Here is a 21,784-nt window from a genome sequence, read left to right as displayed (position 1 = left end):
AAAACGAAACTGAACACTAACACTAACCTAACACTACCATCAACAACAAAGCCTAGAACTGGCGCCTAACTCTGACAGGGGGAAGAAGGAACTGGGGGCCCACAGAACCAGAGGAGCAACAAGGTGGAGGAGGAGCAGATGTTAAATAATGCCACCCAGCTAACGCCGGGGGCAGGGGCCGCACAGCAGGTAAGGTGCCGAGTGCCTGGACCAGCGATGGTGAAGCTGTGACCATGCCAACGTGGGGCCTGGCACGGTGGTGTGGTGCCAGGCCAGCTGTGCCGCAGGCGGATCCACATCCATGGGCTTCTCTGGAGGCGGATCCACTTCCATAGGCTCATCCGGAGGTGGATCCACCTCCATCGGCTCCACATGGTTGGTGGTCACCAGGCTGGTCCAGGCATGATGGAAACGGGCTCTCTTCCCCCTCCTCCACTTGATGGTCATGGCGGGACCCCTCCTCCTCTTTGGTTCTGGGGCCCCCAGCTCCTTCTTCCCACTTAAAACCACGCTACCCTGGTCTCTCACTCTCTTCATGCTGGACATGGCTGCCTCCTGCCCAGCACTCTCAGAGGCGAGTGCGCCAGGTGGGGCAGCAGCAACCAAGGTGACAGCTGTGACACGGGGAAGATTCCAAAATGGCACCTGTGCTGCTGGGAGTGGCATTCTGCATAGGATGAGGAGGGGCTGGAGGGCAGGGAACGGCACGGGATCTACAAGGCGCTCCCTGAGCCCAGCGGGCAGCCCTTCTGTCCAACCAGCATGAGGGCGCAGAGGAGCAGGCCCCAAGAAAAGGGTCCTCAGCCTCCTTCACCCTCCCCCTCCTTCCACAAAGGAATCCCCCCTTGGGTCTGGCGCACGCAGCAAGCAGCGGCACACTCAGGGATCTCCTGAGCTCAGCACCAACAACAGCAGGCTCCAATGGGGACCTGACTACGCCTGCCTCCTGGGACACAGAAGCCCTGGCTTCCATTTCAGCACCCAGCGCCTCTTCCTGCAGGTCACCTCTGGGCACTGAAACATCACCAACAAGAAATACGGACAACTGAGTTCTGAACAAAAGCTTCAGAGTCTCTGAGGGAAGACCTCATAGGGAACAAGCTTCCTCAACAAGACTGCTTGTTACTCGCCTGGCTTAGAAAGCCCTTGCGTTCAACAACCCCCTTGCATTCAGCAATCACACCCCCACTGCTCGCCAGATCATCTCAGGCAGCCTTGCTGGCAAAGACGGGCTAGGGAAGTATTGCAGGACACAACTTCCAGAGGACACCCAGGGACTTGGAAGGACAGCAGCCACCTCAGGCCTGTGGACGATGTCGGCGTCCTTTCCCCACTGCAGATGTTCAGCAACAGCAAGAGAGCATCTCCTCCTGCCACGAAGCAGGCAGCCGGCAGCAGGGAGCAGGGAGGCAGCAGCTGGGGTACAGAGCTGTCAGCAGAACAGGAAGCGCACGCTAAGTGAGCTGCGGGAGGCGCACGCCGAGTCCAGCAACACTTCAGCTGCACCGAGGGGATGGGCACATGCTGGAGCTGCGGCTCCGTGCCCAGGGGCGCAGCTGCTGCAGGGCCAGCCTACATCAGCCCGGGCAGCTTCTGCCAGCTCCCACACAGCTTCTCCCCTTTGCACTTTCTCGTGCCAAAGAAAAGAAAAGAAAAAAAAGAAAGAGTGGTATTTGGTACTAGAGCACAGGGCCTGGATGGGCCAGTACATGATTATTCACCTTTGGAACTGAAGTGGGAAGGGCCCTACAAAGTGCCACTGACTACACATACTGCGGCTAAGGTGGAAGGACTGATCCTGTGGATACATCACACTCGCCTGAAAAAGGCTGCCCGACCACGGTGGACTGTTGAAGAGAAAGAACCTCTTAAGCTTAGACTTAAGAAGAAAACATGAACGTATTAGTTTTTAGTATATATATATATATATAGGAGCTGCTTTAGCTTGGCGGGATAATGCTTTTATACAAATGACAGAAAATCTTACTCGAATTATGAATATTTCAGATTCCTGTGTATGTACAGCCTTGCCAACGGATGGAGGAATGGAACTCCCTCAAGATGGGTTTCCATTCACTAATTGGACATTGTGGAAAGGAGCAGGAGGTAAACGTAAGTGTATGAATGAGAATATAACCTCAGAAATAAAGGGACCTAAGTTTGAGTTACAATTCTGGGCAAAACATAACATTACAATGCTTAGGAGATATGGCATATGTCAACCAGTAAGCATAGGGGAATTTAATGCGTCCCTACGAGATGGAGTACAGTTTTGTAATCTTGAAAGCCCCAGACAAAGTGGGAAAAACGACCCTTGCTATAATATCATGGGTCAGAAAAGTGCCCCTTGGGACCGGGGTTGTGGTGGCTTTGTGGTGATGGACAGGCAAGAAAGACTTTACCAAGTTAACTGGAGGAGACACTGCATAGGGGGATATTTGGTACAACAACACGATTCTCCCTCCTGGGATATTAAGAACTCCTTGGAAGAGGGTGAAGCATGTAAATAACCCCCTTATAGACAGGCCAACTGCCTTTCATAGCTTTGCAATCATTTATATTTCAGCTACGTTAGAGATAATAGAAAATGCAACTATTGATGCAATACAAGCGCTATAAGTAGAAGTTTCAACGTTAAGTAAGGTAGTACTGCAGAATAGAACGGTGCTGGACTTCATAACAGCAAAAGAAGGGGGAAGTTTGCTGTGCTTACGTAGATGAGACACAAAGAGTAGAGATGGACTTACAGACTATGTGGGAATGTACTACAGTGCTCCATCAAGGTTCATTAGACGACACTTCCCTTGGTTTTACAGAGTTCCTGGAAAAGTTAACTGATTGGCTCCCCAATTTTACCTGGTTAAAATAATTGTTTCTGACTTGCGTTGCAATATTGGCCTTGCTTGTTTTGGTGTGTATCACGTCATGATGTGTGACATGGCTTTGCAAAGATAGAGAAATAGCTATGAGGATTGGAAGAGGCATAGATTACGGCAGAAGATGGAAAATGGAAGTTCTTTTAGAAATTCTCTTTCTAGAAATGGAATCATTTAGCAAAAGATTTTGCTAGATTCAAGAAAAGGGGGGAATTGAAAGTAAGAATTAGGGTAAATGGGGGCCTTTCATGAAGATTAAGCATCCTAGGCTTTGGGGGATGTTAGAAGAAAAGGACTAGTGGGACATGTCGACGCTGCTATAGTTATAATACAGTTGGGATAACACAGCTGGGATAATACAGCTGGGTCTATAGTTAAGACAATACCGTTGGGGGTATGCATAAGGGAAAGGTAGCCAAAGAAATTGGCTTTGACTGATTGAGTAGAGGAACTGGGTCAAAGTAACCTGAGGAAGACTACTGACTTCATCCCAACGACCACCGGAGCGAGACCCCCACTACGGACTGCGCACGTGTCAGTAGGAGGGACAGCATGTGCATGAGTTCCCGGAAAAACAATGGATATGTGATGAATATGTATATGCTTGCTCTATAACTTGCTAACGCTTCTGTCCATCAGTGCACATGCTAGGAGGAGCCATCCCCCATGTGCCCAGCGCTGAATAAACACATACCTGCTTTATAACCTGATCCTGGTTATAGAGTCTGATTCCGCACGTCAATACCGACACGTCGTACAACAGCGGACCGAAGCACGCCGGGGAGTCGCGGCTCGGCACCCGGCGCCACCCGGATCTTACAGCCAGCGAGCGACCGGCAAACAAACGGACGTCTTCCTGCCGCGCGGCCCAGCACGGCCGGAGCCGCACCGCACGATCCGGGCCGGCTCAGGCTCTGCCTCCAGGCTTTTGGGGCCGGCCGGCTGACTCCGCAGCGAGACCGTGGAGCCGCCTCTGGCTGCCGGCAGCGCCGCGAGCTCCTCCCCCGGCAGTCCCTCCGTGCCCCCGCACGAGGCCCGACCCCGTCCGCAGCGCACCCGCAGGACCCGGCATTTGCTCTTGTTGAACCTCATCCCATTGGCTTCAGCCCGGCTCTCCAGCCTGTCCAGAGCCCTCTGTAGGGCCTCGCTACCCCCAGGCAGATCCACACTCCCAGCCAATTGAAACGGGGGACAAGCAGCTCCATTTCCAGGGAGGGACCGACCGCTTCATGGCCCTGCGACTGCCAGCCCGAGCCAGGCACCTTTTGAGCAGCTACTGAAAGAGGCAGCACCACTATTCAAATGTTTGTTCCGCTTTTATTTGCAAGAAAGAGATGCTAAATGCAACCAAAATGCATTTCAATGGGAAATCAAATAGGCGGGATACTGGTAATGACTAAAGACACCGCTTCCTTAGTTCCTCTCCGCAGTCCACTAAAGGGAAAGCACGGCCATGCCTGAAAACAGGACCACGCAGTCTGTGTCCTTTGGTGCACCTCTGAGGAAGCATTCCAAGCGATTCTGCTGTCCTTTGCGCCTCACTGCTCAAGCCCTTATCGTTTCTTTTTGCTTTCCTTCTTGGCTTTCTTGCTCAGCTCTGCAGCACTTGACTTGGGTTTCTTCACCGTCTCCCAAGTCTTAGACTCAAAACCCTCCGAGTCCTACAAGAAGCAATTGGGACACAGTCAGGGAGCTCCCTATCAACTGGCTGACAGCTGGCTTTGGGAGCTCAAGTCACCTGACCGAGCAGCTTTGGGGGCCAGCACTGGAAATCGCCTTCCTGACCTCAGGGCACATTAGAAACTCCCCCTCTGTCTAGTTCCCAAAAATCCCATGAAAATTAGAGCCTAAAGTCCTCTATAGCAAGGTTGTCTTTGGCTAGTGGACCCCCTGCCTGGATAGGATAGGACAAGCTGGCACCTCAAGGCTGCTGGAGTGCGGAAGGAAGGACAGAACCAAGTGCGGCACTCTCAGCAGTGCCGGGGCACTCTGCCGTAGGCAGCAGCTACAGACGGTTCCCTCCCAGCCCACTGCCTGAGCATTGCTATCAGTCTCACACAGCGCTACTTACTGCCTTTGGGGACTTGGAAACTGGCAGGATGATGGCCAGAACACACAGGAGCTGGAAAAGGGCTCCAAACAAGAGTCCGCAGCGCAGCACGTTCTCCATTAGTGTGGGCTCAGGGATCTCAGGTGGCGAGAAATGCAGTTCAGCAGCCATAGTGCAGACAGCCTGCTGCTCCACTGCTCTCACGGAGGCTGCCTGCTGAGAGGGGGAAAAAGGCAGCGTTAGTCTCAGGCACTGCGACGGGGTCACTTCCTGCTAGCAAACATTTCCAGGCTAACTTAGAGAGCTGCTCGGAAGAGATCCAGGGCCTACTGACCCGAGAACAAAGAGGGACATCAAACTTGCATTCCAGTTCCCTTTGCCCGCCTGCCTAGGAAAAGAGCCCTCAGCCTTCGGTACTGCTGCACTTGTAGGTGGGGGAAGAGAAGCAAGAGGGGACGGGTGGACGTCAAATAAGGGAAGAGCTTACCAGGCAAGATTAAACCTATCCCTGAGCTCCATCACACACACGTAACCACTGCCCTATTACTATCACAGCAATGTTATTCTTACCATTAAAGTTACCCATGTTCACGTACCTGGTTGTGCACGTGTTCGCGGCCTTGCTGCTGCTGTGCTCTACAACGCCAGCCACAGAAATAAAGCGAGCAGAAAGCTGATCTGTTGAAGACAGGGGAGTGAGCCGTGCTTAACCAGCACTGCTTCAGAGCACGCTTACAGTAAGGCACACCTACCTTACTATGGCAGCTCCAGACGCAGCTCCAGACTGCTCTCCTGAAGCCCAATTGCATTTCACAGCCACTCACGCGCTGCCCCTCGACAACCTGCAACACAAGAGTCACAAGCTGCAAATCCCATCCCTGGGAGATGTCAGCACATCTCCGCACTCATGGAGCAGCACTCACGTCTTCGGGTGAGAAAGCAGGCGTGTGCTTACCGAGTGAGCGCTGTTTGCTGCCAGCTGCTGGTAGGAACCCACCCAACTCTAAGTACGAACAGTAACCTAAGCCTAACTCTAAAACAGGAACAAAAACCTACACCTAACAATAAAACACCAACAGTAACCTAAGCCTAACTCTAAAACAGGAACAATCGTCTACTCCTAACACTAAAACATGAACAGTAACACCTACTCCTAATCAAAAACACAAACAATAAACTACTCCTAACCCCACAACTAAACTTAACAAGAAAACAAACAATACAAATGGGTGAAGATGGGACATAGGAGGGTTAAGATGGGACCGGGGACCCGCAGAGGAGGAGCAGATGTTAAATGAAGCCTCCCGGCTAATGCCGGGGGCGGGGGCCGCGCAGATGGGAAGGAGCCCTGCGCCTGGACCAGCGATGCTGCAGCCCTGGTGGTACTGATGCGGGGCCTGGCACGGTGGTGTGGTGCCAGGCCAGCTGTGCCGCGGGCGGACCCACCTCCATGGGCTCGTCCAGAGGTGGATCCACCTCCATGGGCTCGTCCAGAGGTGGATCCACCTCCATGGGCTCGTCCAGAGGTGGATCCATCTCCATGGGCTCCACGGAGGTGGTCACGGGGCTGGTCCAGGCGCGATGGGAACGGGCTCTCTTGCCTGTCTGCTGCCCGATGGTCATGGCGGGCCCCCTCTTCCTCTTGGATCCTGCGGTCCCTGGCTCCATCTTCCCACCTCCATCCTGCCCATCGTCCAGCCTCGCTCTCTTGGCTGCCCACATGGCTGTTGACGGCCAGAGCTCGGAGAGGCGAGTGCGTTGCGTGGGGCAGCGGTGACCAAGGCGACGGCTGTGACATGGCCAGGGTTCTAAAATGGCGGCCGCGCTGCTGGCACTGCTGGCACTGGCGTTCCACATGGCATGAGGAGGGGGCTGGAGGGCAGGGCACGGCACGGCAGCCAGAAGGCACTCGCTGTGCCCAGCGGGCAGCCCTTCTCTCCGGCCAGCAAGAGGGCACAGAGGAGCCGGCCCTGAGCAAAGGGCCCTCGGCCTCCTTCGGCCTCCTTCGGCCTCCTTCGGCCTCCCCCTTCCACCACAAGGGAATCTCTTCGGGCTGCCATACGCAGCACGCAGCACCACGCTGATGGGGCTCCTGAGCTCAGCGCCAACAACAGCAGGCTCCAAAGCGGACCTGACTACGCCTGCCTCCTGGGACACACAAGCTCTGCTCTCCATGTTGCCATCCAGCGCCTCTCCTTGGGCGGCCTCTTGGGGGATTCAACCACGACCCACCATTAATACCTCCAGCTTCCACATCCAACAGACTCACAACGGCAGCAACAAGGCGGGCAGGAACGGGCCGTGCTGCTGACTGCGGGCGCTTGTCAAGCCTCCCTCTCGCTGCCCCCATTCTGCTCGGGCAGCCGGTCCCAGCAACAAACACCATCACACACAACTGCAGCCCTGACTCGTCCCGCTCGCCGACAGCCAGAGGAAGGACATGGATTCACCTTCCTTCAGCTCCGCACTCGCTGGCACCGCACGCATCGCCTCTGCGTGCCGCCAGCACCGCCAGCTGCTCCGCCGACATCCCTCCGTGCCCCGCACCGCGGCCCGGCCCCGCTGGCAGCACACAGCCCGCTCCTACCGGCCCCATTCAAACTTCCGCGCCGCCACGCCGCGCTGCCCCGGAAGCGCTCTCGGCCGGCAGGAAGCACTTCCTGCCCCGGCCCTAGCAACCGCCTGCGCCGTCCCGTTGCTAAGGGCGGCCTGGGGCCGGCCCGGGCCTGTGGGGGGGTTCGCTTCCGGATTCCTGGCGGGTGGCGCCGGCGGCACGGAGCTTTCCTTCTCCTTTCCTGCTCTGGCCTTTTGGACTCCTCTTTTCCTTTCCTTTCTTTGCCTTCCTTCCCCTCCTCTCCTCCTCTCCCTTCACGTTCCGCCCACACTCAGTACGCAGATCTCCAACGGAGGTGCCTGCAGAAGCTCGTCTGTGCAGGCAGTCAATGGCTCGTGCTGTGCTTCGCTGCTTTGTGCTCTTCAATGACCGCTCTGCTGTGCCCTTTCCTAACCCCTTGTGCACTATCAGGATGGCCCGGCTGGCTTTGCTGCAGAGCCTCATCGGAGAGTCTGCAGACGTGGGGGAAAAGCTCAGCAGCTGCCGAGGGAAGGTTTCATGCCCTGGCCTGCACACAGCTCGGCCCTCCCTGCTCTGCGCTCCTGGCGTCCCCTGCGGCCCCTGTGCTGTGACCAACACGAGCGGGGCTCAGGCCCAGCGCCCTCCCTGCTGCTGGCCCTCCCCCATGCCCATGTGCTGCACCCACACCGGCTGCCCCAGCCCCGCAGCCCTCCTGCAGGCAGCACAGCCCCAGGCACCGGGCTCGGCCCCAGCCCCGAGGTACTGCTGCACGGGCTGAGCCCAGACCTAAGATGCAATGACCACTCACAAGTATTTGGGTTTCCCTCATTTTCCTCCTTTGCTGCACCCAACCCGACAATCCTGTCTCCCATCTCCAGCAGCGCTTCTTGCTGCCAGGCAGGCAGGCAGGCAGCAGGAGGCAGTGCCTCGTGGCTCGCTGTACCGAGTCCACCGTGCAGGCTGGAGGAAGGAGGAAGAAGCCAACAAACCAATTGAAAATGGCCACCAGACACTCTTGTCCTCCAGCCTCTCCTCTTTTGGCTCTCGCTCAGCAATGTGCCCTTGCTGCCCCCTGGCACTAACCACGCGGCGCTGCCCATCATGAAGCCATTGGACTGAAGCAGCGCAGCACGGTGTAAATGGGTTACCTAGATTTACCTGTGATAGAGGCTGCTGCCCCTGGAAGGAGGGAAATGGACAAAAACAGTGGCAGCAATCTAAGGAGAAAACTTACTTTACCAAATAAGATATTGGAATACAAGATAACACAATACGATACAATATAATTGCGGCTAATAAATCGAACAAGACAGAGAGAGAGAGAGAAAGAGAGAAAAAGAGTCCCCGAGAACGGGGGGGCCTACTGTGATCTCTAGGCAACGGGCTGGAACGTTGCTGATAGAGCGAGACGGCAGGGATGGAGCGCTCCAAAGCGATAGATAGAGCGAAAAGAAGGACGTTCCAGCCTGGGAGCGAGATTATATATGTGTCCTCCTCCGGTGATTCGTCTCTGGCCGCGTCGTCCCCTGGGATATGTAGTTCTCCTCCAAGAGCTGAGTACTCGGGATGCTGCCATTCCACAGAACGGGAGCATGAACCTTCCACACTTCCACATACCCTCTGTTACACTTCCACATACCCTCGATTACACTTCCGTATGCCATTGACAACTACACTTTCTTATACCACCAAAACAGTTTGCCACTATTTGTACCCTCAGTTAATGATTCATACTGCACATGATGTCATGATGTAGAATGTTGACAGCAACAGCACAAAACCATGACACACGGCTCGGGGTCCTCCTGGCTCCTGGTGGACTCTGCTCCGATCCACTCGGTCGTTCCCCGGCAGAGGCCAGGTGTCACTTCCGTGGCGGTTCGGGTGCGCTGGCACAGTCTACCCGACTCCAAGCGGCTGTCCCCAGCTGGGCTGGCGGTGTGGTCTCCATTAGGAGAGGGGTGGCCAGCAGGGATAGGCAGGTGATTGTCCCTCTCTACTCTGCTCTTGTGAGACCCCATCTGGAGTGCTGTGTCCAGGTATGGAGCCCTCAGTACAAGAAAGACATGGAGCTGTTGGAGAGGGTCCTGAGGAGGGCCATGAGGATGGTCAGGGGGCTGGAGCACCTGCCCTATGAAGACAGGCGGAGGGAGCTGAGCTTGTTCAGCATGGAGAAAAGAAGGCTGCGGGGTGACCTCATTGCAGCCTTTCAGTACCTGAAGGGAACCCATATGCTATATCCAGGGGGTGATTTCATTGCAGCCTAAAGTACCTGAAGGAAACCTATATCCAGGAGGGGAGTAAGCTCTTCAAAAGGGCTGATAATAGCGGGACAAGGGGAAATGGATTTAAGTTGAAAGAGGGCAGATTTAGGTTGGATGTCAGGGGGAAGTTCTTTGCTATGAGAGCGGGGAGGTCCTGGAACAGGATGTCCATGGAGACTGTGGATGCCCCGTCCTTGGAGGTGTTGAAGGCCAGGTTGGGTGAGACCCTGGGCAACCTGATCTAGTCAATAGTGGAAGTTTGGTGGCCCTGCCAAGCATGGGGGGTTGGAGCTTCATCATCCTTGAGGTCCCTTCCAACCCAATGAGGCTGAGGTGCAGCCGTGAGGGGTCTGGAGAACCTGATGGGGCTGATGGGGAGCCAGGATGGGTCAGCGTGGAGAAGAGGAGCACAGGGGAGACCTCAAGGCTCCTGAAGGGAGGTTGTGATGAGCTGGAGGTCGGCCTGTGCTCCCGTGTAACAGTGATAGGATGGGAGGGAATGGTCTCCAGTTGTGCTAGAGGAGATTCAGGCTGGACGTGAGGGAATAGTGCTGCTCCTAAAGAGTGGTTGGGGGCTGCAATGGGCTGCGCAGGGGGTGGTGGGGATGGAGATGCCGCATTGAGGGCCGTGGTTGAATGAGAGCTATTGGTGATGGGTGGGTGGTGGGGGAGCTTGGAGGGCTTCTCCAACCTTGGTGATTGTGGATGGGGGGTTGGGGGCGATATGGGGGGTGGAAGAGGATTAGAATGGGGGAATAGGAGGGGTGGGATGGGGGAGGGACCCTTCGGGAAGGGACAGGGGGACTCACTGGGGTGATTCTGGGGAGACAACAGGGGACTCTATGGGTCAGAATGAGGGAACTGAGAGGGATATGAGAAGGGGTAAAAGGATCATAAAGGGGAATAGAAGGGATGGGATGGGATGGGATGGGATGGGATGGGATGGGATGGGATGGGATGGGATGGGATGGAAGGGAAAGGACCCTTAGGGTAAGAATAGGGGGAGTTGCTGGGGGGGACAGAGGAGCTGGTGGACAGAATGGGGTGTTTCATGGGGGGTGAGGTGGTGGATAGGGGACTCTAGGGGTCGGAATGGGGGACTGGGGGGGGATATTGGTGGGGGGAGAGGATCAGAATGGGGGAATAGGAAGGGTGGGATGGGGTGGGGTTGGGGAAGGGACCCTGGGGGTCAGAATGGGGGTAGGGAACTGAGGTGGGGGGGAGTCCAAGAGGGCTGTAGGAATCAGAATAGGGGAACTGGAGTGCGGGGGCTCTGAAGGTCAGATGGGAGGGGGACCAGGGGGGACAGTGTGACCCTGGAGGTCAGAGAGAGAGATAAGGAGGGACGGCGGGGGGGGGTGTTGTAGGTGAAGTGTTGGGAGGGTGGAAAGGGGGGCAGTGAGGTACCCTGGATTGGGGGGAAGTAGGAGTGGAATGCAGTGCAGCTCCCCACACCAAGCAGAGGCCCTGAGCACCGCAGAGGCAGCATGGAGCCAACGCAGAGCAGCCCACAGCCCCCACCCCCTTAGCCCTGGACCCCTCCCTGGTGCCCCCCCAAACACCCACCCAACTCAGCCCCGCAGCTTCTCCCTCCCCCCAACCAGCCTCGAGGTGGGCAGAAAGTTATCAGCATCTCTTCATTGAATGATCAATCCCTAATTAAAACCCTCTGGTAGACATCAGAGTTTAGGGGTTTTTAGGGTTTATTAGTTTTTATTTATTTATTTATTTATTTATTTTGGGGGGGGGGGGGCGGGTGTTAGCGTTATTTTAGGGGTTTTTAGGGGTTTTTTAGGGGATTTTAGGGGTTCCCATGGATTTCCACCCAGTACACGCAGGTGTATTCCATGTTCCCCCAGTTGCTCTGCACTTCCACTTTGATCCTTTGATAGGCTTGAAGGGGCTCCTCCTGCCAATACAAACAGGAGAGGCTTCGTTATGGGACCAAAGCCCCATAGTGCCCCATAGATCCCACTGTTCACCCCATAGATCCCACTGCATCCCATAGATCTCATAGTGCCCCATAGATCCCACTGTTCTCCCCATAGATCCCACTGCATCCCATAGATCTCATAGTGCCCCATAGATCCCACTGTTCTCCCCATAGATATAGGTAAACCTAATAGATAGTCAATGATTTCCTGCAATTCGGATCCATATTCAATAGTTGTTTAGCATGCAGACCCCCCCCTCTTGTTATCACCCATCTTATCAGTGTGGGAATCAAATGTTGTTTCTGCATTTAGAACAAGATACAATTCTTTTCTTTCAAGGTCTCAGTATATAAGTGCAGCAGTAGCAGAGGAGAGGCTTCGTTATGGGCATGGGAAGATTAAAAACAAAAAGTGCTTCCCATGGGGTCATTAATTACATCCCCCTCCCCAGCCCCACCCCGCGCCAAAGGCTCTTTAATTACAAGGGGTTAATTAGGGGACCCTTTAAATGTTGGGGGGGGGAGTCAATTTAAGGGTGAGGGGGTCTCAATTATCGGGCTGATTTGAGTCATTAATCAGATCCCCCCCCCACAAAGGCCCTTTAATTATAGGGGTGTAATTAGGGGTTCCCCTCCCTTTCCCCAAAGGCCCTTTAATTACAAGGGGTTAATTAGGGGTCCCAGACCCATTAAATATGGGGAGGGGGCTCAATTTATAGGGGGGGGTCCTAATTTTGGGGGTGATTTGGGGTCATTAATTACATCCCCCTCCCCCCCCCAAAGGCTTCCAACAGGGACCCCATGGGAGTCGGCCATGTTGGAGAGCAGAGGGTGGGCAGGAAAGCTCTTTCTTCCCGTGCCTTGCAGGCAGCCCGGCCCTCCCCCCTTGCACTTGCCATACCTGAACATGGAAGGTCTGGGCGATCTCTCCATCCACGTCATAGAAGAACGACCCCAGCAGAGTTTCGTTTTCGTTCTCATCCACTCCCTGAAAGACAAGAGATGATGGCGGTCACACTGAGGCAGGCCATGCCATAAAGAACACACCAAAGGTGGGAGCCCTTCCAACCCTCTATTGGGTGTCTGTGGGGCCCCTATGGGGCTCTGTTGGGTGTCTGTGGGGCACTATGTGTCTCTGTGGTGCTCTGTGAGCTCTTGTGTGGCTCAATGGGGTCTTACACGGCTCTATGTGGCAGTTATGGGGTTCTGTTGGGTGTCTGTGGGGCCCTTACGGGGCTCCATGGGGTGTCTGTGGGCACCGTAAGGCTCTACAATTCTCTATGAGCTCTTGTGCAGCTCTATGGAGTCTTACAAGGCTCTTTGGGGCAGTTACGGGGCTCTGTTGGGTGTCTGTGGGGCACCATGAGGATCTTTGGTTCTCTATGAGCCCTTGTGTGACTCTATGTGGTCTTACGGGCATTATGGGACTCTATGGGGTGTCTGTGGGGGCTCTCTATGGTCTTTTGCTGTGGTTATGGTGCTCTGCTTGTTGTCTCTGGGGCTCTATAAAAGTTCTATGGGGTCTTATGGGGCTCTATGGGGCAATTGTGGGGCACCATGAGGCTCTTTGGTTCCCTATGAGCTCTTCTGCAGCTCTATGGGGTCTTATGTTGTGGTTATGATGTTCTTTTAGGTGTCTTTGGGGCTCTATAGGGTTTCTATGGGCTCTTATGGGGCTCTATGAGCTCTATAGGGGTTCTATGGGTTCTTATGGGGCTCAGTGGCAAAGCTGTTTCCTCGGGACCCTCCATTAGCAGCAGCAGGCAGAGCCTTACCAAGATGGCAAAGTCTCGGGGGGCGCTGCTGACATCCCCAGAGGGAGAGACCGCCTTGGAGACGTGCCACATGGTGACAGCCGTGGGCCAGATGTTCTCCGGCAGCTGGATGACTGCGTGGCCCCGAGAGCCTTGGAAAGCCCAGCAGCTGCCAGCAGAAACATCGGGCTGAAAGGAGAGAAACGCGTCCATCAGGCAAAGAGCCGCCAGAGCTGGATGGTGGGCAGGGAGCACAGACCTTGTCTGCTATGGGGCTGCCCGTCATGGAACGATACTCAAGGGACGGGAGGGCAAGATGCAAAGGGTTGGACAACAGCTCTGGGCTCAGTTGCCTTTCTCTGCTTGCACAGAGGTGGCGGGGCAGCCCTCCCAGCATCTGTCAGCCCAGCACCCTCCCAACGCTGGTGTCAGTGATGGGAAGAGTGTGGGATGAGCAGCAATGCTGGGCCAAAGGAAAGTGATGAGCAGCCAGAATGGGGTGAGGATGGAGGGGAAGGATTGGGGGGAGGATGGGGAGGGAGGGAGGATTGGGGGGTGGGAGGATGGGAAAAAGATGGGGGTGAAGGATTGGGGGAAGGAAGAACTAGGGGACGTAGGGGGGCCCTTATGGGGCTCTATGGGGTGTCTGTGGGGGGAGGGGGGAAGCAAGGGGGGGAAGCCCGCAGTCACCACTTCTCATGCCTTACCTGCAAGAGGGTCTCAGGGGGCTTCGCGGAGGAAAAGAGGGGAGAAATCCAGCCTTTCCCACCGTAACTCTTGGTTGTCCTCTCCACATCAACAGTGGCACCTGAAATCAAGATGGACAGACGTGCACTGGGACGGCCCAGAGACAAGCTGAAGGACTGAATGCTCATTGCCCAAAGCTCTTGGTGGGGCTCTGGGGTGCAGAATCCCTCCTGCTGTGTATGGGAACTGCTGAGTCCCGGCCTGAAGCACTGATTGGGGCAAAGAGCCGGTCAGCCCTGGGAGCAGAGGAGAAGGGTTTGTCAAGTCTGAGAGATGGGGGGTTTAGATGGGATGTGAGGAGGAAATTCTTGACCCCCAGTGGGCGGTGAGGCCCTGCAATGTGCTGCCCAGAGGAGCCATGGATGCCCCGTTCCTGGAAGTGTTGGAGACCAGGTTGGATGGGGCCCTGAGCACCTTGATGCAAAGCCCTGTCAGTGGCAGGGAGTTGGGCTGGGATGGTCTTAAGGTCCCTTCAGACCTCAGCCAGCCTAAAGCTCTGTGAGATCACTGTGACAGAAAGCAGAGCTGGGCAGGTTCTGGGGAGTATCAGGCGCAAAGCTGAGGGTAGAGAAGCTGTCGACATACCCAAGGATTTCAGAGCCCAGTTGGGCATCCAGTTGCTGTTTTCCATGGCTGTCTCGATCTCCTGCCGTGTCAGCTGCAGAATTTCCTGGTGACAAATAGGGAATGGAGAGACAGCAGTGAGCACAAAGACAGGAGGTGGGTGTGAGCAGGGAGTCCTACCCAAGAGCTAAGGGAAGGCTCCGTGTCTTTCCAGGTGTGCCCTGATGAGCCACTGGACTCCAGAGACACAGCAAAGATGGACTTTGGGCTCTGCCTGATCCCCTTGTTGCCAGCCTTGTGTCTGCTGCACAACAGCCTGGGCAGGCAGTCAGATCGTGCCCTGAGCCAGCCAGGCCCTGCAGAGCTGCAGTTGCAGCTGACCTAGAGAATGGCCCTTCCAGCTTAGAACCTGACACACAAGTCTCTTGGAAGGGGCCACGTCCAGCCTCCAAGGCAAGCCCAGCCAGTGCCTGGCTGGGGCTCGGCCATGGGGGAATCCAGAGCTCTGCACAGAGCACCCTGATCCCAGCTGTACCAGCAGCAGCTCTCAGGAAGGGGAGCAGAGCAGTTCCAAGACACAGGGGAGGCTGAGCCCCATAGCCAGGTGTGGGGCGGGCAGCCAGAGCACAGATCTGTCCTTGTAAAAGGCTGAAAGGAAACAGGAGGCAGCAGTGCCATTACCTCTCTCTTCAGTCCGTGGATCCCGTTCTCTTCCAGGACATCAGAGAGTGACTCAGCAATGAGCTCCTTCCTGGCCGACAGCTGAACCAGTGGGTTCCTGAAGGCAAAGACAAAGCAAGTCTTGTTCAGCCATGTCCACCCTGCAGGTCCATGTTCCAGTGCCACGAGGTGAAGGATTCCAGGGGGTTGTGCCCTTCCTTATCCCCCAGCCCTTTTAGTTCCTTGGCTTTGCCAAGGGCTGCCTTCACCGTACAGATGGGAAAGGCTGGAGCCCTGGGCACGAGGCGAAGGCGTGCATAGAGCACACAGCCAGCTGAGGCCACCCTACAGAGCCAGGTGAGTGGCAAGGAAGTGTCCTTACCCCAGAGACAGGAGCTCCTGCCCAGGTCCTGCAGACACCACCTGGAAGAGAAAGGCATTGGATGGGAGGAAGCACCAGGAGCACAAGGAGCTTCCAAAGGAGCTTCCCAGGGAAACAATGGCAGAATTTCCGGCTGCTTCCCAGCACTTTGCAGAGGACCGCGGCCCAAAGCTGGGCTCTTCAGCCCTCCATTGCTGCAGAGCATCTGCTGCTTCTCCCTTCGCTTTCCCATCCCCTCCGGACTCCCCAGTGCCACAGATGGCCCAAAGGCTCCTTCTTCCCATGCGCTGTTGCCTTCAGCCCGAGCTCTGTGCTGGGCGCTGGGAAGATGCTGCCACCCCAAAGCCCTCCTGCTGCCAAGGCAGCCCCCAGCCTGGCTCAAGGGCCCACCCTCTGTCTCAGCAGCGATGAGCCCATGGCCGAACTGTCCCCACGGAGGCAGAAGGGCGGAGCTTTGGCCTCTGCCGCGCAGCGTAGCACTGACCTGCAGGACGTCATTTCTCCATGCTCCCAAAATCCAAATGAAGGCTCCAGCTGTGGGGGACATCGGTCAGGAGAGACCATGAGTTTGCCAGGCTGCTCTGAGCCCTGCAGCCCATTTCCCTCCTCCCAACCCAGCGGGGACACGCCGTGTGGGACAGTCCCGCTCCCCGGCTGTGCTGGGATGGCTTTGGCTGGGGAACACTCACCGGAAAGGACCGCTAGAGGCAGGACGGGAGTCCTCCTTCCCCTCTCTCGGGCGACACATTGCCTAAGGGAGAGATCAGATGGTGGTTATCACGGCCCTGCACAGGGACACACACGGTCTCCTGGGATCCTTTAGCAGACGGCTGCCATGGGTTCCTCTGCCCAGCAGGGATGTGAGTCCAGGGGGGGCCCTTTAGCAAGAGCTGCTTAGTGCCACAGGACCCGTGGGACACGTGAGAGTGAAGGGCTCTGCTGTGCCATGGGGGGCAGCAGCCTTGCCCCGTTGGGCTCTCCCCAGAGCAGGAGCAGGGCTGTGCCCACGGAAAGGGAGTTTGGGCTGCCTGGCTGGAGAAAGCCCAGCAGCACGCAGTGATTCTGGCTTCCCCTCCCCACATTGTGGGCCCTGCTGCACCCACCTGCCCAGCTGGGCTGGCATTTTGGCACCTTCACTCCTCTAACAGACACAGAGAATGGCTTGCTCTCCTCCCAGGACACAAGCACCTCTTCTCCACTCGCCTGCTCTGCACTCCTCACGGGACTGCAGTGCTGCACAGCTCTGCTGCGTGGCTCAGTAGGACGGCAGGTTCCGATGTCATAATGGCTGACAGCTGCCAAGGCCGAGTGACGCCTTCTATGAGCTCACAGGGTCTGCCCAGGAGGGACAGACCCCGTGGGTTTGCCCCCAGCCCAAGGCTGGAATACCCAGGAATAGCTCAGAGGAGCAACTTTGGATGCCCTGGTAAAGATGTCTGTGCCATTGCACAGCTGCTCCTGTCCTGGGCACGGACAGGCTTCTGGTGGGGGCTGTGAGAGTCACAGACTCATAGAATGGCCTGGGTTGAAAAGGAACGTAATGATCATCCAGTTCCAACCCCCTGCTATGTGCAGGGTCACCAACCAGCAGCCCAGGCTGCCCAGAGCCACATCCAGCCTGGCCTTGAATGCCTGCAGGGATGGGGCATCCACAGCCTCCTTGGGCAACCTGTTATCTGGATCAATCTGTGTCCATGACAGGGGGGTAGTAGGCCTTTGGGCTCCCTGGCCCCTCAAAATGGGAATGGAAAGGGGTAGTGAGATGGGAGCTGGGCTAAGGAAACAAACAGAGCAGCGGCAACGATCTAAGGAGGAAGACTTACTACGATGTCGGGATGCAAGATTACACAATAGAATACAATCTAATTGAACCTGAGTTCCTCTGGGCCATGTAGTTCTTCTTCTCTGTGCTCCACAGGATGTGATGAGGTGGGATACCATAGCAAAAGGTACAAATCCATGACAGCTTGGCTGGGGAGGAGTTCCCAGCTCCAGCGGTGCCTTCCATGGTGTTGCTGTGAAAGGGTGGATGAATTTGGAACCTGGAAATGCCAATTTTGGGGGTTGGAGATGAAATCTGGCACTGGGGAGAGGGTGGGGAAGGAGGATCCCTTGGGAATAGAGATGGAGAGGAATGGGCTTGGATTTCAGTGCCAAAGGGGTAATGTTGGCCCAAGGGGACACACGACATCGTAGAACGAACCGCCCCTGGTGGGAACAAGGCCACAAAGCGCCATCTTCACCACTGATGGGAGGGGAGCTGTCAGTGGGTTATGGGCTGGTTCGGCCCGGTTCCGTGAGCAACAATGCAGAGGGATTTGTGAATCCATGCCTTAGGAAAGGGGAATCCAGGGACACCAAAACAATGAAAAACAGCAGCAACGATCTGAGGAGAAAGAAAGTAATTTACTAACTATGGAATGGGAATGCACGGTAACACACTGTAATACCATATAACGAGGATTGAAGCTGATCAATCCAATAGAATGAGAGTGTCCAAGAGGTGGAAAGGCCTCACCGTAACGCCGAGGGGAGACGCGCTGTCAGGTGGAGCAGCAGGGAGGAGAGTGGAAGGAAAAGGGATGTCAGATGAGCTACTGTGGCCTTACATGTATTATTGCCCCTAAGCAGGAATGAGAACAGCACAGCCAGCAGCCTGCTGGGGAATGCAGGAGTCTGTCTTCTCCAGTGCCCGCAGGATGAACTCTTTAGCTCCCAGTGCACGACATGGTGCTGTGGTGTGGGGTACCGATAACCAACAATCATCAGTGACATTCCAGCCCTTGTTCCACATCACTGCAGCGTGTTTAATACACACAAACAAGAAACAGTCATTCACAAGCATTAAACACACGCACACACAAACCTATACGTGTGCATGGAATTCCTGACTGCCCTCCCCCAACATCAGATTCCCTTCTGGTGCAATTGAACAGCCCCATTTTTCTCCACCCAACAAGTGCACCCAGCTCCCTGGGCAAAAACAGTTCCATGGAGAGGTTTGCCCTTCCAGAAGTTGGTAAGACCCAAACTGCTTTTCCCAGCATGTTCTTTACATGCCCTGCAGGGACCTCATCTCCCTCTGAAGAATGAAGGGGGCTGGATTGGCTAGGACCGTCATGATTGACAGATCCTCTAGTATTGACCAATCTTCTGCCCAATGCTTCCCCAGTGCTTCAATGTTCCACCACCCATTGCTTTCAACATGGTTTTTAACAACCTATTTTGTCGTTCAGTTTCACCAGAAGCTGGTGCATGGTAGGGGATGTGATAAATCCACTCCTTGCCATGATCTTTGGCCCAAGTATTTACAAGGACAATGTTGAAATGAGCCCCATTTTCTGACTCGGTTCTTTCTGGAGTGCCATGTCACACAGGACTTGTTTCTTGAGACCTAATATGGTGTTTAGAGGGTAGCACGGGGTACTGTGTATGTTTCAAGCCACCCAGCCCCATAGAGCGCAAGGGAAGCGCTGGAGGTGACAGTGCCCAGGTCCCCCTGGAACAGGCCACGGACAGTCCCCTCCATGCCATCAATTCCCAGCCCCTGATGCCAGTCCTCAGGGCTGTGGAGACACCCAGGGTGCCCCAAATGCCCCCTGGGACTGTAGTGTCCCCGTACCACTCACCTGGACAGTTGGGGTTGGAAATAGGGATAGGGCAGGGGTGTGGGGGGACCAAAGGGAGAGAAATAGGGGTGCCCAGAGACTTGGGGCTGCCAAATAGAGAGGAAGGGGGATCTCAGAGGGAGGAGAATGGGGGTTGGGGACCTAAAGAGGTGAAAATAGGGCTGCCAAAGAAAGGAGATCTGTTGGTGCCAAAAGGATGGGATATGGGAACCCAAAGAGAGGGCATTTGGAGCCGCAAAGAGAAGGGATTTGGGGGAGCCAAAGAAGGATGAGTAGGGTGCAAATGGGAGAAGTTTGGATGTGCCAAATTGAAGGGTGGTCTCCAGCACCCCACAGAGTGCAGCCATCCAAAGAGAGGCGCTTCAACCCCCACTTGTCCTTGAAGCTGACTTCATTCCCATGGCAAACTGATGTTGCCGTATTCAGGTCTATTTGGCACTGCAGTGCTTGCAGTGTCTCTTAGCAGTGCATGGACCCAAGGGTCTCCTGCTTTTGACATGATAACCCCTATCCAAGAGTATGAGAGCTGGCAATATTTTATACTGACTCGTGGATGGTGGCAAATGCCTTATGGGGGTGGTTACAGCAGTGGGAGCAAAAGAACCGGCAGCGGAGGGGTAAACCTATTTGGGCTGCTGAACTGTGGAAAGACATTGGTGCCCTAATAAAGAATATGGGAAAAGCAGTTTGGGTCCTTCCAGCCTCTTGAAAGGACAGAGCTCTCCATGGAACTGCTTCTGCCCAGGGAGCTGGGTGCACTCAGTGGGTGCTGGAGAAACACAGGGACGTCCAGTGTGTACCACAAGGGAATCTGATGCTGGGGGAGTGCAGTCAGTGATTCCGTGTATATATACGTATATAGGTATGTTTATGTGTAACACATGTTAATTCTTGTTTCTTCCTACACAGATAGCCAGTTGAGGTAAAAGAAGCTAGAAACTCAGTAGCTCCTCTCTTTGGATTGTGGCATCTCCTTTAAAATAAGGGGCTTTGGACCAGTCCTACAAGCCATGGTGAAGCCAAGAAAACCAACACAGGAATGTGACACACCAATGGGTTCTGTTCCCTTTATTGCGGCGCTGGGTGCATGGGAATGGCTGCACCAACCCACACACCCAGAGAAGCAGCGACTACTCATTTATAGGCATAGCCTATCCGTGGTCATTAATTCCAAGGACGTGGGCAGGAATTCCAAGCATTAATGAACATCTCTGGTGATGGTGGGATGAAGGCTACTAGCTCTTCTCGCTGCAAATGCCCAACTCTTTAAGGGGGGCTGCCCAAACCGGCTCCCGCTGATGTTACATCCAGCTGAAGCATCTGTTCTGCCATCTTATCTTCAACAGCAGCACATCTATTCTACCTTCTAATCTTCCCTTGACAGCAAACTCCACAGCCCACTCCCAGTTCTGTTCCTGAGCTGGCACAGCTCTTCCCAAGAACCACTCCATGCTTCTTTGATCGTCCAGGACCCTTCCAAACCAACGCGTTCTGTACTTCCTAAGATCTTCCAGAACCCTTCCAACACAAACCTTCCTTGCAGTGCTGAGATCTTCAAGGATCCTCCCCCACAAACCCTTCACTACTTCTATCATCATTAAGGAACACCCCAACCCATGCCATCCTACGGTCCTGTGACCATCCAGGACCCTTCCAACACAAGCCGATCCACGCTTCTTTGATCATCAAGGAGCCTCCCAAGGAGAGCATGCCATCCCAAACACAAACCATTCTCTGGTTCTTTATGACCTTCAAGGACTCTTCCAGCACAAACCACGTTCTGTCCCTGTGACCTCCCAGGACCCTCCTGTGCTGGTGACGTCACAATGTCGCGCTGACCTCACAGAAGCCCCCCCGGGGTGGGGCAGGGGCAGTGGGTCAGCGCCGAACCTGCCGGCCCCATTCTGCAGGCGGTGCAGGTCCTGCGAGCAGCTGTGCCAGTGGTGCAGCAATGCGGGCCCAGTTTGCCAGCGGAACATTAACAGCTCTGCAGCGCGTGGAGCTGCTGCAGCAGCTGGAGCAGGTGAGCTCTGGGTGGACGGGCACAGAAGGGCCGAGCTGCCGGCTGGAGGGCACCCTGCCCACGGCATGGCAGCAGAGAGCCGGGTGCCAACGCCGCTCCTTTCCCCTCGCACAGGCTCACGAGCGGCTGATGGAGAAGCGCACGGCCGCGGCCAGGGCGTCTTTGCTGAAGGTGAGCAGATGCTGCTGTGTGGGGTGCGGTGGGGTGGGAGAAGTGCCCTCGTGTGGGTCTGCAGCTCCAGCCCTGCAGGCCCTGCTTGCCCCGATGGAGGAGGCAGGAGGGGACGGAGCCCCGTGGGAGCGCCGGTGCCCTGACGGCCGCTGCTCT

General features: G+C 55.5%; 2 protein-coding genes across 6 annotated transcripts; both read right to left on the bottom strand.

Moving 5' to 3' along the window:
- Positions 1 to 4,192: 4,192 nt before the first annotated feature.
- On the bottom strand, positions 4,193 to 7,770 carry LOC140262684 (protein MANBAL-like). 5 transcript variants are annotated; one of them, XM_072357170.1, is made up of 5 exons: positions 7,514 to 7,770; positions 5,679 to 5,768; positions 5,523 to 5,604; positions 4,948 to 5,142; positions 4,193 to 4,537 (listed from the first exon to the last, which is right to left on the bottom strand). In XM_072357170.1, exons 4-5 carry the CDS (start codon positions 5,095 to 5,097, stop codon positions 4,430 to 4,432), a joined length of 258 nt encoding a protein of 85 aa, XP_072213271.1. In that variant the 5' UTR covers positions 5,098 to 5,142; positions 5,523 to 5,604; positions 5,679 to 5,768; positions 7,514 to 7,770; the 3' UTR covers positions 4,193 to 4,429. The 5 variants fall into 5 exon arrangements, with proteins under 5 accessions (XP_072213271.1, XP_072213275.1, XP_072213272.1 ...); XM_072357174.1 differs by having other exon boundaries at positions 4,948 to 5,139; XM_072357171.1 differs by lacking the exon at positions 7,514 to 7,770 and adding an exon at positions 7,377 to 7,509.
- Positions 7,771 to 11,566: 3,796 nt separating this feature from the next.
- Positions 11,567 to 16,928, bottom strand: LOC140262665 (SUN domain-containing protein 2-like). The gene is made up of 10 exons (XM_072357133.1): positions 16,909 to 16,928; positions 16,495 to 16,556; positions 16,290 to 16,339; positions 15,806 to 15,846; positions 15,445 to 15,541; positions 14,785 to 14,869; positions 14,160 to 14,260; positions 13,474 to 13,641; positions 12,600 to 12,686; positions 11,567 to 11,674 (listed from the first exon to the last, which is right to left on the bottom strand). Exons 1-10 carry the CDS (start codon positions 16,926 to 16,928, stop codon positions 11,567 to 11,569), a joined length of 819 nt encoding a protein of 272 aa, XP_072213234.1.
- Between the last annotated feature and the right edge of the window lie 4,856 nt (positions 16,929 to 21,784).

Source organism: Excalfactoria chinensis, chromosome 25 (genome assembly GCF_039878825.1).
Source record: "Excalfactoria chinensis isolate bCotChi1 chromosome 25, bCotChi1.hap2, whole genome shotgun sequence".
Classification (NCBI taxonomy): domain Eukaryota; kingdom Metazoa; phylum Chordata; class Aves; order Galliformes; family Phasianidae; genus Excalfactoria; species Excalfactoria chinensis.
This window is presented reverse-complemented; position numbering and strand designations above follow the sequence as displayed.

Coding starts and splice junctions, on each gene's coding strand:
- LOC140262665 (XM_072357133.1), bottom strand. CDS start 16,928: ATGCCAGCCCAGCTGGGCAG. Junction 15,542..15,805: donor CAGGAGCTCCTGTCTCTGGG/GTAAGGACACTT, acceptor CTTTGCCTTCAG/GAACCCACTGGTTCAGCTGT. Junction 11,675..12,599: donor CCCAGACCTTCCATGTTCAG/GTATGGCAAGTG, acceptor TTGTATTGGCAG/GAGGAGCCCCTTCAAGCCTA.
- LOC140262684 (XM_072357170.1), bottom strand. CDS start 5,097: ATGGCTGCTGAACTGCATTTCTCGCCACCTGAGATCCCTGAGCCCACA. Junction 4,538..4,947: donor TTTCCAAGTCCCCAAAGGCA/GTAAGTAGCGCT, acceptor TGCTTCTTGTAG/GACTCGGAGGGTTTTGAGTC.